Source organism: Miniopterus schreibersii (assembly GCF_964146895.1).
Source record: "Miniopterus schreibersii genome assembly, chromosome: 2".
NCBI classification, from domain to species: domain Eukaryota; kingdom Metazoa; phylum Chordata; class Mammalia; order Chiroptera; family Miniopteridae; genus Miniopterus; species Miniopterus schreibersii.
In genome coordinates, this window is record NC_138102.1 from 142262791 (window position 1) to 142279692 (window position 16902).

The window sequence follows — 16902 nt, forward strand, 5'->3', positions numbered from 1 at the left end:
CACTCCAGTTGAGAACCACTTGCTTAAACCTTATCATTATCAATAAATGCAACCCTCCATAATCTCAAATTCAAGTATCCCTTTCTCTGAGTGCCACTTACTTCCAACTTACTACCTCTACTATTTGGACTCACAACAATTCCTGGACTCCAAAGGAACCTATAATCCACTGAGCCTACTATCAAGTCCTCACTTCTTCCTTATACAGCTTAAATTTCATGGTGCAGCACTAAATATCATACACCTCCAATATCCATGTTTTTCCTGCTTCACAGTAGTTCTTAGATTAAACAACAACCCTGTTAACTCAACTACTCTATGCCTGTAACCTGTATACAAGTACCTGAATCTGACTGGAGAAAAACACATAACTAAACTCAATGGCCTCACTTTATATCCATGATCAGTAACCTCAAGTGGACTTCAATGCTCTCCAGCAATCCTATTACATATCCCTAATTCACTTATGCCTTCTACTGTCCTAGCAGACTATTTCACCTTTTCTCCTTTCTCCCTATCTTCTCGAACCATGTTATTTCACTGAAAAATAAGGACATTATCAAAAGAAAACTTAGGGTATCTCATCTCGAATCTACCTGCCTAATCTGTATTTACCGTCTTTCTTATTATGATGTGCCTGTGCTCATATAAAATAAAATTTTCTACTTGTAGAATGATTTTCATTTCCTTCCCTCCTCAAGGACATCATCGCAGGATTGCCCTCTCTCCTGTATCATCAAATTTTCCCCTTCTATTTTATCATTCCCACTGGTATACAAACAGGCTGTTACTTCCATCTTAAAAAAATAAAACTTCCACAACCTACAATCCCCTCCAGAAATTTCACTTTTTAGCTCCATTCTGCAGCAAAAATCCTCAGAGGGGTTGTCTATCCATTTTGTGGTCAATGAGTTTGTCTACTCATTTTTTTAAAAAAAATTCTTAAAATTTTTTAAAAATTTATTTTTATTGATTTCAGAGAGAGGAAGGGAGAGGGAGAAATAGAAACACATCAATGATGAGAGAGGCACTGATCGGCTGCCTGCTGCATGCCCCCTACTGGGAATCAAGCATGTGCCCTGACTGCGAATCGAACTGCAATCTCCTGGATCATAGAGGTTGATGCTCAACCACTAAGCCACGACAGCTGGGCTATACTCATTTTCTTTATATTTCTTTTGTGTTTTTTTCTTTCTTGTGTCTACTCATTTTCTCCCCTCTTTTTTTTCATGCTCTCTTGGATCCAACTAGATTTTTATCCCCACTTGCACTGAAATAGCTCTTATCAAGTTTACCAATGAGCTCCATGTTGCCAAAGAGAGTCCATTCTTGTTATTTGTGGTAGTTATATTCCATAAAGTTACCTTGTAGATTGAACTGACAAATTCTGAACCACTGCTCCCAGGGAAAATACACGGTTAGCTTCCTATAAACCTCTGGGCACATTTTCATCAACTCGTCAATATAGAACCTTGTTTTTTGAGTGTTTCTCCTTTAAGACACCTTATTTAAATACATACATTGTTAATTTATTAACACTGAACTCATGGTAAACAGCACTACAACTCACGCCTGAATGAAACTTATTTAAACCATGTATTTTCTACATAAGGTATACCACAGCCTTTTTGCACCTAGACAACACTCCAGTGCTGTGCTTAGAGATCATTTTAAACAACAAAATCACCAACAAAAAGCACAAAGATGCAAAAAAACATGGCACTAAGTAGAACAAAAAAGGGAGAATTGTTTATAGAATGAGAGCTAAAATAAGACAGAGCACTGTCTTTTCAACCTCAGCTGGGAAGGTGTGTGTCAAGTGATTCAAATTTTTCACACACTGTGCATCTCCACTAACGACCATAAAAGTGCTGTGAGTATCCACCATTTGGGGGTTACAAATAATTTTACCAAGTCGGAGAATTTGCAAATAAAGAATCCTTGGGATAATTTTTATTCCTCATTTGACCAACCAGCAGCATTGTACACAACTGACCATCACTTCATTCTTAATTTCCAAGATCCCAAATTATCTGATTTTCCTCTTACCTCACTGACCATCCCTACTTAATTTCCCTAAACTCCAAATTTAGAAAGCCCCAGAGCGCAATCCATTGACTTCCTCTGGCTATACTCATCCCCCAGTAATCTCATCTAGTCTCATGACTTACATTACATTTATGTTAAATAGATATTGTCCCACAGCTCTTGAATGCTCTGTTGTTTCTCTCCTTACTTTTTTCCTCTGTTTTAAGTTTGGATAATTTCTGTTGACCTATCTTCAAGTTCACCAATTCTTTCCTTGGCTGTGTCAAGTCTACTAATAAGCCCCCAAACATAATCTATGTCATAATGTTTATTTCTAGCATTTCCATTTGACGTATGGTTTCCATTCCCCTGCTGAAACTTACCATCTGTTCATACACATTGTCCATCTTTTCCACTAGAACCTTTAATATGTTATTATTTTAAATTCATTCTCTGATAGTTCTAACAATTGGGTCAACGTGAGTTTACTATTTTTATTTTTGACAGTGGTTTTTTTTGTTTTTTTTGCTTATTTGTACATTTCATAATTTTTGCATGAGTAGTATTTATGCCCAAGGAACACCTCTTCTTTTACTAGCTATTAGTCGGGAGGGTAAGAGAGGGTCGGATTGAGTCAATCTATTCAGGAATTGAGCTGGGTTTGGGTTGTCTTGTTATGATTACCTTAAGTGCACTACTAGCTTCAAATTCCTCCAGTGTGACCTACTGCTTAGAGGCTGGTTTGCCAGAGTTTTTCTCCATGTTCTTACTCCTCCCGCAGTTTTAGCCTTCTTCTGTGCACTTGACTCACAGGCTCTCTCCATACTCTTGCCCCTCTGCAGAGGTAAACTGCTGTTGATTTACTTGCTAGCAGGGGAAAGGTGCTCTGTTTTCCTGACCCAGTCTCAGGCCCTACATTCCTGGGTCTCAGTTGGTGGGGCTTTCTCCCAGTAGTAGGAAAATTAATGGTCTGAATCTAGAACAGTTTCCTGCCCTTCGCCCTCAGGGTTTATGGATTTTTTTCTTTTCACATCTGCCAGCCACAATGTAAAATGGGATTTCCTTCCCCCAGTAGCTTAAAGCTGTTTTCCACAGGGAAAGGGGTCCAGGCAGGCCTGTACCACTTAGCAAGGCTTCCCGTGATCTCCCTTGCTTCTCCCAACCTTTCTCAGGAGCAACTGTTGAAGGTCCTCGGAGAAAAGCCTACAAGTGGGTGTTACCTACCCTTGTGCCTGCAGTTCCCAAGGTTTCTATTATCATGCTAACCTACATTTAAGATTTTAGCAATTCATTAAAAAAACAGCTGAATTCTTCTTTCCCCTACATGACAGCCCTACCTTCTTCCTGTCCTCTGCTACATACAGCTAAGCCATGCCCACACCCCACCTCTGATGGATTGACAGAAGTTACGATTTTGTATATTACAGCTTCTTTTTTGGGGGGTGGGATCAATACTCTTTCTTTCTACGTCCTAAGTGAAAGCCAGAAATCACCCCCATGAGTTTAAATACCACCTATATATCCACAACTCTTAACTTTACATTTCTAGTCTGGACCTCTACCCTGGAATCCAGACCATATATATCCAACTGCCAACTGGACAAATATACTTGTACAGATTAGCAGACAAATTCTAAAGTGGCTCCCATAATCCCTTCCTTCTGGTGTTCATGCCTTTGTGTAATCCTCTATCCTTGAGTGTGGGAGGGACCTGTGACTTCTAACCAACAGAGTAAGGCACAGATGATGGGATGCCATTCCTGTGATCATGCTATGTCTTATGGCAAAAGAAAGGGATATCATTGCCTTGACTATATTATGTGACAAGACTGTGTTTTGCTAGCAGACTCACTCTCACTCTTGTTGGACTTAGAAGCAGGCCGCCAGCTTGGGTGCAGAGGGCGTGGAGGGATTGAGCAACAAAGGGAAAAAAAAGGATCAAAGACACGGGGGGAGGTGTGTGTGGAGGTGGGAGAGGGTATGGGGGGATAAATAGTGATGGAAAAAAATAAAATAAATTTTTTTAAAAAAGAAGCAGGCTGCCAAACTGCTTATGGAGAGGGCCACATGGCAGCAAATTGCAAGTGATCTCTAAGAGTTGATGGTGACCTCCAGCCAACAAAAAACTGAAACTCTCAGTCCTACAGCTACAACAAAATGAATTCTGCAAACAACCTGAGTGAGCTTAGAAATGGATTGTTCTGTAGTCTAGCCTCCAGATAAGAACCCAGCCCTTGTCACCTTGCTTGTAGCCTGGTGAAACTCTGAAGCAGAGAATCCAGCTAAGACATGCCTGACTCCACAGAAACTGTGAGATAACAAATGTGTGTTTTGCCCGGCCTGACATGGCTCAGTGGTTGAGTGTCAACCTAGGATCCAGGAGATGGTGGTTCGATTCCCGGTCAGGGCACGTGCCCGGGTTCTGGGTTCAATCCTGTCGGAGATGTGCAGGAAGCAGCTGATCCATGACTCTCTCATCATTGATGTCTCTCTCTCTCTCTCTCTCGGAGATGTGCAGGTAGCAGCTGATCCACGACACTCTCATCATTTATGTCTCTCTCTCTTTCTCTCTCCCCCCCGAAAAAAAGATATATTAAAAATAAATAAATAAATGTGTGTTTTAAGCCATAAATTTGTGGTAATCTGTTTTGCACCACAGAAAATTAATACAGATAGCATCATAAACTACAAGCCAAACTCCTACTTGCCACATCTCAAAAAAGAAAAACATGCTCCAGTGTTGTCCATCTCAATAAATGGCAATTCCATTCTCAATAAATGGAATTCCATTCCATTCCATTCCATTATTCAAGCCAAGAACCGTAGTGTCAATCTTGACTCCTTTTTTACCTCTAAAACACACATCAAATCCAAAAGCAAACACTGCTGGCTTTACACCCAAATTCTATGGAGACTCTAACTTGATCTCAGTACCACCACTATCACATCGGTCCAAGCCACTACTGTCTCTCATGCACAATTTCTTATAAATGCCTCCTAACTGGTTTTCCTGCTTCTACTTCACAAAGCAGCTAGAGCGATCCTATTAAAATGTTAGATAATGTTTTTACTCAAAACACTCCAAAGGTTCCCCATCTCACCCAGATTAAAAACCAAAAATCTTACGGCGGCATATAAGGTCTATATTATCTGGCACTCTCCCCTTTCACCCCCTCTCTGCTTTCATCTTGTATCACTCCCTCCTTATCCATTCCTCTTCCACGACATTGGCCTCCTTGCTGTTCCTCAAGCACCTGTCAGTCTCAGAGTTTTATAACTGCTGGTCCCTATATGTGAAGAGGTATTTTCACAGATGGGACTTCTCTGACTACCCAAAATAAAAAAGCAAGTCCCACTGTCCCCACCACCAATTCCCTATCCTTCCTACCCTGTTTTGTTAGTCTCCACAGCACATCCTGCCAACTGATATACATTTTATTGCCTGTCTCCCCCAAACCAAAATGTAAGTTCCATGAGAACTGAGAGTTTTGTTCATTGCTGTATCCCCAGCTTAAACTGAATGACTGAATAAATAGTGCTCTATTAGGTACAGTTTCCTTACAGAATTTAGAGTCTAACAGTCAAGTCACAAGAGTATTTTGGATATAAAGTCAGTGACATTATTTTTAAAAATCACTATACAATTATTTACTACCTAGAAATGTACTTATTCTCCCTCGATGTAAATATGCTTCTGAGAAAACTTGGAAATTCACAGGTAACCAAAATAACCGATATACATAAGTAAGTTAACTGAATTACAACATTTCTGTGAAGGGCTCTAATAACAGAAAGGTAACTGGAAGATTCCATCATTTTTTTCCAGCACCATCAGGAAAAAATACTGTTATACTGCACAGAGAAGGATGCATCAAGCTTGAAAGATTGACCCTTTAGGTCCTTGGTTCTCAAAATTTTTGGTCTTAAGACCCTTTTACACTCTTAATAATTATTGACTTCAAAGAACTTTTATTTATGTGGGTTTTTATCTACTAATACTTCATTTAATATAAAAACAGAAATTTAAAAAATATTTAAGTTTATTTAAAAATAACCATAAATCCATTATAAGTTAGCATAAATAACATATTTTCATTAATATAACTAAGTATCCTCCAAAAATTAGTGAGAGAAAGAACACTGCTTTACATTTCTGCAAATCTCCTTAATATTTGAGTTAATAGAAAATGATTGAATTCTCTTACTGCTTCTACATTAAATAAGTTACCATATGTTGTTCTGGTTGAGGGGAGGAGTGTTTTAACAGTCTTTTCATGTAATTGTAGGTATTATTCTTTGATTCTACGTCAAAACGAGTTTATAGTTTCTTAAAGTTTGTTGGCAATGTACAATCTGAACTTTCTGTATTCTGTTAACATTAAAATCCACTGGTCTACCTTACATTCTGAATGGATCTTGTACCCATACATGACTTTGATAAAAATTCTGTAATTACTGGGAAGCTGTCAAGTTCACAATGGTGAATAAAAGTTTTCCAAAATTCTACTTTTTGCTTGGAAGTTCCTATCTTAGCACTGGCAACAAATCCTGTCAAATTGTTTTCCTTGAACTAGGTCAAGTGCATGGATCAGACAATTTTAAATTTAAAAACATCAGTTCTGAAATATGCATGCCTGTTCATTTAAATCCTCTAATGAATACGACTATTTTCCAGTTCAACAAAAATATTTTCTATACATCCACAATAAATCTACTGAACTGAAAATGATTTATCTCCTGAAACTATTAGTCTGTTTCAATTAGTGCAATAAGCCAAATAATTTTTCATTTTCCTTATGCAGCATTAAAATTCATCTGGAAAAAAATCTAAATCATGCACCACATAAAATGAAATCTATTTCTCCAAGTTTTGAAAAGAATATAGGTATTAAAACAACACTAAGTACACTTTGAATAAAAGAAAATAAAACTGAATGTTGACAAGATATTTAAATAAAATCTACCTCTCAAGTATTTCAGTATTTTACAGTTGTTTTTTTTTGCTTGGTTCTTTTTCAAACAACCGATTAATCTGCATATAAAATATTCCTAACTGGCTCAATATGTTGGCTGGTCCTTGCCTTACCTGTTGAGCAATATGAGAAATATGAGCTCCCTGAACTGTTGAACCAGGCTGAGGTGCTGTCTCTGAAGTGTTACTCTTGTGGGAATCTTCCATAATCAACTGTAAGGGAAAAAAAGTCTGTTAAAAGATATTTTCTAATCATTTTCAAGGAACCTGAACATATTTCTTTTCTTAACATGCATGCTTTTTCAGAGGAACAAGACAAAGCTTTTCTATACTATGGGCTGAACTCAATTTAATCTTATGTAGTATGTTTCCACAACTCTGCTCTGGGTATGTAGCAATTTAACTATAAGATCTTAAAATTGGTAAATAAAAAGTACTACAGAATATGTACAGTATACTGCATAGTTGTGTAAAAATAGATAACTTGGTTGCTTCCACTCAAGAGAACTGGGGTTTGGCTCTCTCTCAGGAGCATGCCTGCGCCTTTACTTCCCCTTTTCTTCCTGCAAGGTGTGTACCTTTGCTTTCTTTTTCCTAAACCCCAAGGACCCTTCTTTAGCCTCTGTAACTTGTTTCCTGAGCCCACACAGCCCAGCTGGCTCACTTATTCCACAGTTCACTTCTTTTCTCATTTTTTGAAAAATATGTTTTCATTATGTTTTTAGAGAGGAAGGGAGAGGGATAGAGAGAGAGAAACATCGATGAAAAATATCATCAATCAGCTGCCTCCTGCACGCCCCCTACTGGGGATCGAGCCCGAAACTTAGGTATGTGCTCTGACAGGGAATTGGACCGTGACCCTAGAAATAGGTTGACGCTCAACCACTAAGCTACACCAGCTTCACTTTCTTTAAAAATTAACTTTTTATTGAATTTGTTGGGGTGACAATGGTTAATAAAATTATATAGGTTTTAGATATATAATTCTACAACATACAGCTCACTTTTCTAAATAAACTTTCTCTTATTTCAAAAAAAAGGAGAATTGGTAGCTATAATACAGAGGTAGAAAAGACTTTTCCTTGCATATTCTTTTAAATATTTTGAATTTTGATCTTTGTGAACATGTTTAAATTTAATAAATGGCATATATGTAAATCAATTATTGGGATTAAATTTTCAAAAGTTATCCCACTCAAGAAGTATGATAGTCTTCCTATCCATGGACACAGCACTCCTTTCTCTAGACTATGGAACAGTTTCTAATTGCACATGTAGTTTTATATAGAGAATTTATTGAGTAAAAGTTGAACTAACTAAATTTATTTATTTAAATAAATAAACCTATACCTAAGGAGGTTCTAAAAAATCTAGATGATCTAGATGACCTACTGCAGGATATGTAAGCTGGCTAAGAAGGAAAATAAACAGGTTATATGAAATGGACTATGTCAAATGAGGAACCACTTAGAAAAAGACTGGTTAAAAAACTAGGTAGAATTTAAGGGTTTTGTGGTATGTACAAAGTCATAATAAAGAAAAAAAGAGGGCTAGCCAGCAAACATATGAAAGGATGCTTAGTATCACTAATCATTAGGGAAATGCTAAGTGAAAACTTCAATGAGATATCCCCTCACATCCATTAGGATGGCTAATATAAAACAAACAAAAAAGAAAATGTGTTGGCGAAGATATGGAGAAACTGGAACATTTGTGCACTGTAGTGGGAATGTAAAATGATGCAGCTGCTGTGGAAAATAGCATGGTGGTTCCTCAAAAAGTTAAAGGTAGAATTACTATTTGATCCAGTAATCCCACTTCTGGGTATATATCCATTAGTTCTGTGAGCTATCTGTTCATATTATTTGTCCATCCATCTACTAGAACTTAGTGTTTTTCTTATTAGCCTATATTATTTCTTCATATCAATTTTTTTAAAATCCTCAACTGAGGACATGTTTTCATTGACTTTTTTAGAGAGGAAGGGAAAGGGAGAGGGAGAGAGAGAAACATAACATCAATCGGTTGCCTCACGCACATACCCTGACCAGGGATGGAACCTGCAACCTGGACATGGGCCCTGAACAGGAATCAAACCCACAATCCGTTCGGTGTAAGAGACAATGCTCCAACCAAGCCACATTGTCCAGGGCTCTTGATATAAATTTCATTTCTATCATGTTGATACAAAGAGTCTTTCAATATGTCTTAATTATGATTATTAAAAGTTTTTTATGTTTTTACTGATTTTTAGAGAGAGGGGAAGGGAGGGAGGGAGACAGAGAGTGAATCATCAATGTGAGACAGAAACATCTAATGGTTGCTTCCTGCAGATGCCCTGACTGGGGAGTGAATCTGCAACCTGGGCATGTGCCCTGACTGGGAACTGAACCCGCAACCTTTTGGCGTATGGGATGGACGCTCTAACCAACTGAGTCACACTGGCCAGGGCCACTTTAAAACTTTTAATTTTGACAAATTCATCTAGTGTTTTCTTTGTTCTTTCTTCAACTGCTTTTAAGCCTACATAATAGTCCTTTCTTCAGGAAGAGTGCAGTGATTTTTTTCATCTACACTAGTATAAGTGTAATCCTACAAAGTAAACATATAGGCAGCACCAAAGACAGGATTACATATTTTATACATACTATCTCCAGTGAAACAGCTTTTTAAATATTCCATTTCAGAAGACTTAAGTTAGAATATAGAGCAAAGAAGAAAAAAAGATGTAGTATTAAGGCACTGAAAGAAACTATAAAAGATTTTTTAAAACCTTGTTAAATTACTGGAAAAGATACCCTTCTGTTCCACTGTGACTCACTGACCCCCCCCCCATCATCATTAAGAAATACTGTATCTAATGGAAACTAACATGATCAACAAAACAACACACATTTCCTAGTAAAAGCAGCTACAGTCAGCAAGTAACATTTTGAACAATTATTATAACTGTATTTCCTATAGAAAAGAAGGTGACCTATTTTCTATGATTTTAAAAGAGGAATCAGCTTTTTCCCCTCCAAAATGAAAACTGCTGTATAGTTTCATCTCATTATAAACAATCTATGTATTTTTAATGATGTTATCAGAACATAACCTTCATTTGTTCACTTATTTTTATCTATTACTCCTAAAACTGAGGTTAAGATAAACAACCTGTTAAAAACTTGCTCAACACAGAATAATTTTGTGTGTACAAAGGCACTTAAGTAAAGTAGGCCTGGGCAGCAGCTGGAAGTTTAACACGAGACAACCCCAAGTAGCACAGAATCACAAGGAGGGGGGCAGTGAAACTGCTTCAAAAGTGCCATGAATTTTGGGAGCTGAGAAATAGCAGCTGGCTGTGATCTTGCTGATGACATTGTGAAAAGTGTAAGTAAAGGCATGGTACTTTTTTCCTTCTTCCTTTTTTAATAGAACATCATTTATTTGTTGTTCCACTTATTTATGCATTCATTGGTTGCTTCTTGTATGTGCCCTGATGGGAGATGGAACCCACAACTTTGGGATATCAGGGACAACACTCACAACAACTGAGCTACCCGGCCAGGGCAAGGCATGGTACTTTAGGGAAAACTTTCAAAGAAATGAACATTATATGCTAGACACTAGGAGCTTTTTTATATATATTATCTCTTGGATTCCCTAAATTGAGGCTCAAAGAAATTATCATTTACTGTGGATCTCACAGTAAGATGTGAATGCAAGACCTGAAGCCAAAACTGTTTTAATTCAAGTCCATGTTCTTTTATTCTGCACTACCCCTCTTCCAGGAATACCCTCACATTCCCAACTTGTCCACCTGGCAAACTTCTGTTTTCAAGTTACATCTCAAACATTAGTGTCCCTATTGATCCAGGTCCCTCGTTTCTTAATGCTTCCACTATGCCTTGCAGATATTCCTAAGGAGGTTACTTTTAACACTCTGAACTGTGTTTATTGGCATGTCTGTTTCTCTAAGTCTTTTTAAAAAACAATTTAGCCCGGCCGGGCGTGGCTCAGTGGTTAAGCATCAACCTAGGATCCAGGCGATCAGGGTTCGATTCCCGGTCAGGGCACATGCCCAGGTTGCGGGCTCGATCAGTGACTCTCTCATCATTGATGTTTCTATCTCTCTCTCTCCCTCTCCTTTCCTCTCTCTGAAATCAATTAAAAAAATTAAAAAAATAAAAACCAATTTAATTTTTTTCATCACCATTTATCCTCCCTATACCCTCTTCCATCCCCCCCACCCTCCTTCCCTTAGTCTGAAGGAACCTAAGGACAGGGCTTGTATCATGTGAATGTATGTTTTGTGCCCAGCAAAGGCCCTCACATATATAGTAAATAGTAAACATCAACAAGTACAGTGTAGTATTCTCATATGATGAATGAAGATCTTAATTTTCTCACTTGTAGAGGATGTTGAACTATGATAAGCTTGAAGGTAAGGTGTCTCTTGCTCACCATTTCTGAAACTGAATTAATGATCGCCCCTAAAAATTGTTCCTATTAATCATACTGAATTTCTTCCAGATCTTCAAATGTGCCTCCATTGCTCTCTCTCACCTTCAGGCTTTCACATGCTATTCCCTCTGCCAGAAACACTATTTCCCTTATCTTCATGTGGCCTATTCTTATGACTTATTCTTCAGGGCAAACTTCCATAACTCCCCTAGACTGGTCTAGAAGCTCCGGCAGTATATATACCCACAGCACATGTTCCCCGTCTTCTCATGGCACTTATCACAGTATTGTAAATGCCTGCTTTCTGCTCCCACAAGAATACAAGCTCCAGGGAGTCAAAGACCACATCCTATTCCCAATATAGCACTAATACCTTACACATTTACTACTGCTAAACAACCAATGTGTTTAGTTGGGTTTACCTACTTAAAACTGACAGAAATAATGGTTAAATTATCTTTAGAGAATTACTTCAGCCCAGCCTTAGAAACAGGACAATTCAGGCACAAGAAAACACCCTACATTAGAGTTGGAAATTCATTATAAATAAATGGATGACATGTAGGGGGGGGAAACATTTTAAAAAAAGAAGCACCTTTAAAGCATTTTTAGATGGGACTACCTCCTACTGGTGATAGAGAAGTACTGTAAGATGTATCACAGGCCAAACATAACTTTAAAGGATAACCACAAATAACAGAGGTAAACACATTCAGCTTTGGGATAACAGAATTCTCATTGAGCCAGAGGTAACTGCACATTATAAAGTCTATAGGAAAAATAGTATTTTCATAAAAATGCATATTTCTGTTGGTAACAGAATTCTCAGGACAAAATACATTTTGCAAACACAGTGGACAAACTCATCACAAACGAGGCCAGTTTTACAAAGATGCTTCCCAAATCTGTGCTGAAAAAGCCTCAGGAGAGTAAAGGTTCTCAGCGACTATTATTAGCCTACTGCTCGTCAAAAGCTAAGTAAGTAGACATTCAACATCTACAATAATTTAAAAGCGATTAGGCTGCACGCTCCACAGCATAGTTGACGCTGTGAAATACCACGCTTAGTTTTATGACATAGGAGGGGAAAAATCAAAGAAAGTTTCCTCGGTTGAATTGTCTGTCCAGAGGTAAACAAACTACTTTCTGTCACTCCACACCCTCCTTCCTCGCTCACTCGGCTGCATCTTTCCGTTACTGTTTCGTGTGTCTGTATGATTATTTTACTGTCTCCCCCACTCCACTGTTAAGCTCCATGAAGGGCTGTTTCTGTCCTGCAGGGCGAGCCGACCTGGCGCCTGGCACCCCAAGGGCGCCCGGTTCGCTCCGTTGGGCTCCCTGGAGAAGATAACCGGTCGCGGGCCCCGCTCCGCCGACAACGCGCGAACGCCGAGGCCACGCCGCCCTCCCCCCGGCTCCCCGCTCCAACCACAGGACCTTCCACCGAGGGCGCTCGCCTAGAGCCGTGGAGTGGCGGTTTCACAGGCCAAAGCCACCCGGCGGCAGGAGGTCTTTGGTTTTACGTGATTGGGGAACGCGGGGAGGCGAGGGGGGAGACCTTCGACTGAAGGAAAACAGCGCGGCCAAAGCGCGAGAACCGGAAGCGCGCTCCGCCGGGGGACGGCGGGCGAGCCCTCCCCCTTCCGCCGAGCGCCCTCCGCACCCCTCCCCCACCGCTGCCGCCCGCGCGCGACCCCCACCCGGCGTGCTGCCCAGCTCTGCGTCCCCGCAGCGCCGCGTCCCCGCACCCTCCCCCTGCTCGGGAACTCGGGAGCACGCCCCACCCCCCTACCCCGCTTACCTGTGGTTGTCGCCTAGCCGCTCTCCGGGGCGGGAACTTCCACTCCCCCCTCCCAGGTGGATCCGAATTTACTACCTATTTCCCCACCCCGTCACGCGGCGGGGGACGTGCGTCCTTCTCAACGTCTGGCCGGGCGGGGAGAATCAATGTCACAACAGCCAACTGTCCTAAGCTACCGTTTCCTCGGCAGTCAGGGCCGCCACTGGCGGCATGATCTACACCAGGCCGGGGGTGGGGAAGGGAGGGGGTCAAAACTGAGCGAGCGTGGGGGGTGAGGTTAAGGCCGTGCCTCCGTGCGGGCCGCCGTCCTGCGTCACCACGTTGCTCACGTGACACGCCGCCATCTTGTGCCGGGTTTCCTCGGAATGGCGAGTTGCGGCCGCTGAAAGTGCTAACCGTAGAGAGTTGGAGGTGAAAGTTGCTTGTGATTCCTTTTCGCTTCAGGAGCTCTACCTGCACTCCTTCCTCTCCTACGTGCTTTCGGAGGCCGTCACCAGTTTGACGATGTCAGGGGGCCGCTCCTTGTGGGGCGGTTTAGTGGCGTCTCTCGCAGCTCAGCTCCTACTTGCCCCGAGTAGGGCGATTAGGCCTAGAGCTGTCGTCCCTGGCCCTGACCCACCCGGACCTGCTTCCTGCAGAGAGAATGACTGGAAGTGGGGAGGCTCGTCTTCCTCAGCTTTTTCCTTCACCCAAGCCTGATACGGGAAAATAAGGTGCCAAAGGGTCTGTCACACTGAAGCACAGATTTACCCCAACTGTTAAACTATTTAGAAGAGTTACGTACGATGGAATGTCGTAAAATAAAATGTTACACCGTCATTTTAATACATTACAAAAACTTCAAAAAACATTTTTTAATGTGAGAAGGAATTTTTCTGGAGAAGGAATTATGCGCTTTTCTGATTTTTTTTTTTTTTTATCCTCACCCGAGTATATGTTTATTACTTTAGAGAGAGGAAACATGGATGTGAAGGAGAAACATGGATTGGCTGCCTCCCGTAGGAGCTGCAGCCAGGGATCGAACCTGCAACCTAGGTGTGTGCCCTGACCGGGAATCAAACCCACAACCTTTTGGTGTACGGGATGCTGCTCCATTTTCTTTTTATCTATTTCCTTGCAAAATGTTCTTTTATGGTTGTACAGTGATGATAAATTATAAACCTTTTATTATGCTCTTGACCAAAAGTTCCATAGTGTTTTGGAAATATTACTATTTTGAGCTCTTTGATGAGAGAAACTGATTTAGCAGATAGAGCCCCTTCCTGGTTTTAACCTTGAGGGCCAGATAATGTGATTTAAAGCTCAAGAATTACTGTGCGCCAGACACTCCTAAGAGCTAGCTCACAAAGGTTTACACATTGTCATTCAGCAAACACCAACTACTTATTAAAAACTAAAACAGGTTGACTGCCCTTATTTAGATTTTTGATTGGGCAAATTGCCCTACCTCTCTAAGCTTGTCTTCTCCTTATCAAAGTTGGGAAAACATAATACTCAGCCCATGTCCCAGCATTGTTTAAAGAATCAAAATGTCATATATCATAGGAAAGCAAAGTGCCCTATAAAGGTAAGGAGTGGGGAAGAGGTTCTCAGACATGAACCTTTCCTGATTAACAAAGGCCAGTGGAATCCAGAACATTAGTGGCTGGAATGCTGGTTCTATGTTTATTGTTCTTTTGTGTGTGTTTCTTCCTTGGAACACAGAATGTTTAACATGTTAATCAGGAAAAGGGGGGTGGGGAATGGTACCGTCAAAAGAAACTAAATTTGCCTGGCCCAAGTGGCTCAGTGGTTGAGCATCGACCTATGATCCAGGAAATCACAGTTCAATTCCCTGTCAGGACACATGCCCGGGGTTGATCCCCAGCAGGGGGCGTGCAGGACACAGCCGATCAATGACTCTCATCATTAATGTTTCTCTCCCCCTTCCTCTTTCTAAAAAATCAATAAAAACATTTAAAAATAATAACAAACAAAAAATGTGCACGGATTGCTCCCTCTTTAGCTACTCTTCCGTCTGTAAAATGTCTTAACTCTAAATCAGATATTAAATGGTGCAACACTGCCACTCACAGATATTCCCATAGTCCTTGTTTCTTTCTCATGGAAGTCACACACTGTACCCACCACTCTCCTGAACCTTGAAAAATAACTGTAAATGGAAAAAAGTTATGATGCACACTGTTCTATCTGAATAGTAACAGTTTTATAAACCAGATAGGCCTTTGACTTTAGAAGTGAGGAAATAAAAAGAAACAAATCTAACTTTGAAGAGCCAAAGGCAATTGTTTTAAAACAAACTGGTCAAACCAGTGGTGGCACTGCTTTGGCTTTCTATAAAGAGAGAATAATGAAGTGGTTTAATAATACTTCCTATCCCTTAGAGTTTTGTGAATTGAATGAGTTTAATACATGTAAGTTAGAACCATGCCTGACAGACTAAGCACTAAATAAATGTTTATCTTTGTAAACTGAGAGTGGAGGTTCAGAGAAGTGAATGAGGTCCTCAGGTAGGATTCTATCTATTAGGATCTTGCCTCCACATAGTTTTGACAAAATGTGTTTCCTTCCTTCAAAGACTAATCCTTCCACCTGTTCTTTGGATCCCCACCCCTCCTGCTTCCTCAGTGACCTTGCTTTGTCAATTACCCCTTATTGCTATGTTTGGAAACTTTCCCTCTTTACTGGCTCTTTCCCCAACACAGGAATACTTTATTTCTTCCATTTTTGAACAACCCCTCTCAATTTTACAACCCTCTTTTAACTATTATCCAATCTCTTTCCTTCCTATGTAAAGATAAGGCTTCCAGAAAGAGTAGCCTCTGTTCAGTCACAACTCACATCACTCCTCATCTGAACCAGTTTTCTGTCTTCTCCCTTAACTGCAACTGAAGTCGCTCTGACCAAGGTCACCAGTGACTTCCTACATACCAGATTCAGCAGATGCTGGCCAGCCCCCATTTTACTCAGCTTTACTGTAGCCTTTGGCATCATTAATCACTCCCCTTCTCTTTAAAACACTTCCTATAATTTCTGTGCCCGTGCTCTTTCTTATATTTGTGCTCCTCTCTCTCCAGTTATTCCTTCTCCCTTTGTGGACTCTTCTTTCCCCACCAGCCTTTATTTATTTATTTTTTTAAAAATATATCTTTGTTGATTTCAGAGAGAGGAAAGGAGAGGGAGAAAGAGAGATAGAAACATCAATGATGAGAGTCACTGATCGGCTGCCTCCTGCACGCCCCCGACTGGGGATCGAGCCCGCAACCCGGGCATGTGCCCTGACCAGGAATCAAACCCCAATCGCCTGGATCCTAGGTCGATGCTCAACCGCTGAGCCACGCCTGGCAGGGCTCCCCACCAGCCTTTAAATACTGGTGTTCCCCATGGCTCCCATTATTGATCCTTTTCTCACTTTACATGATTTTCCTTGGTAATATCTTCCACTTCCATGGCTTCACCTACCACTTTTACAGGGAAGTCTCCCAAGTATCTAGTTCTTGGCCAGAACTCTTCTAAGGCAGAGAACTAAACATTCAGCAGCCTGTTGGACCTATCTTCACTTGCATGTTCCATAGCACCTCAAATAAACATGACCAAATGGAACACAGCATCTTTTTCCCCAAATCTATTCCTCTTCTTTTTCCCCTGCCTTGGT

General features: G+C 40.6%; 1 protein-coding gene across 2 annotated transcripts in view; it reads right to left on the reverse strand.

The window, feature by feature from the left end:
* The window catches only part of ATF1 (activating transcription factor 1), a 53786-nt gene extending 40221 nt beyond the window's left edge, over positions 1–13565 (reverse strand). Inside the window, exons 1-2 of one of the 2 annotated variants that reach the window (XM_081129556.1) lie at positions 13248–13565; positions 7115–7213 (exon numbers count right to left, since the gene is read on the reverse strand). In XM_081129556.1, the coding sequence (XP_080985682.1) occupies positions 7115–7207 (93 nt within the window). In that variant the 5' untranslated portion in view covers positions 7208–7213; positions 13248–13565. The remainder of the gene's footprint in view (positions 1–7114; positions 7214–13247) is intronic. The other variant, XM_081129555.1, reaches the window with a different exon arrangement.
* Between the last annotated feature and the right edge of the window lie 3337 nt (positions 13566–16902).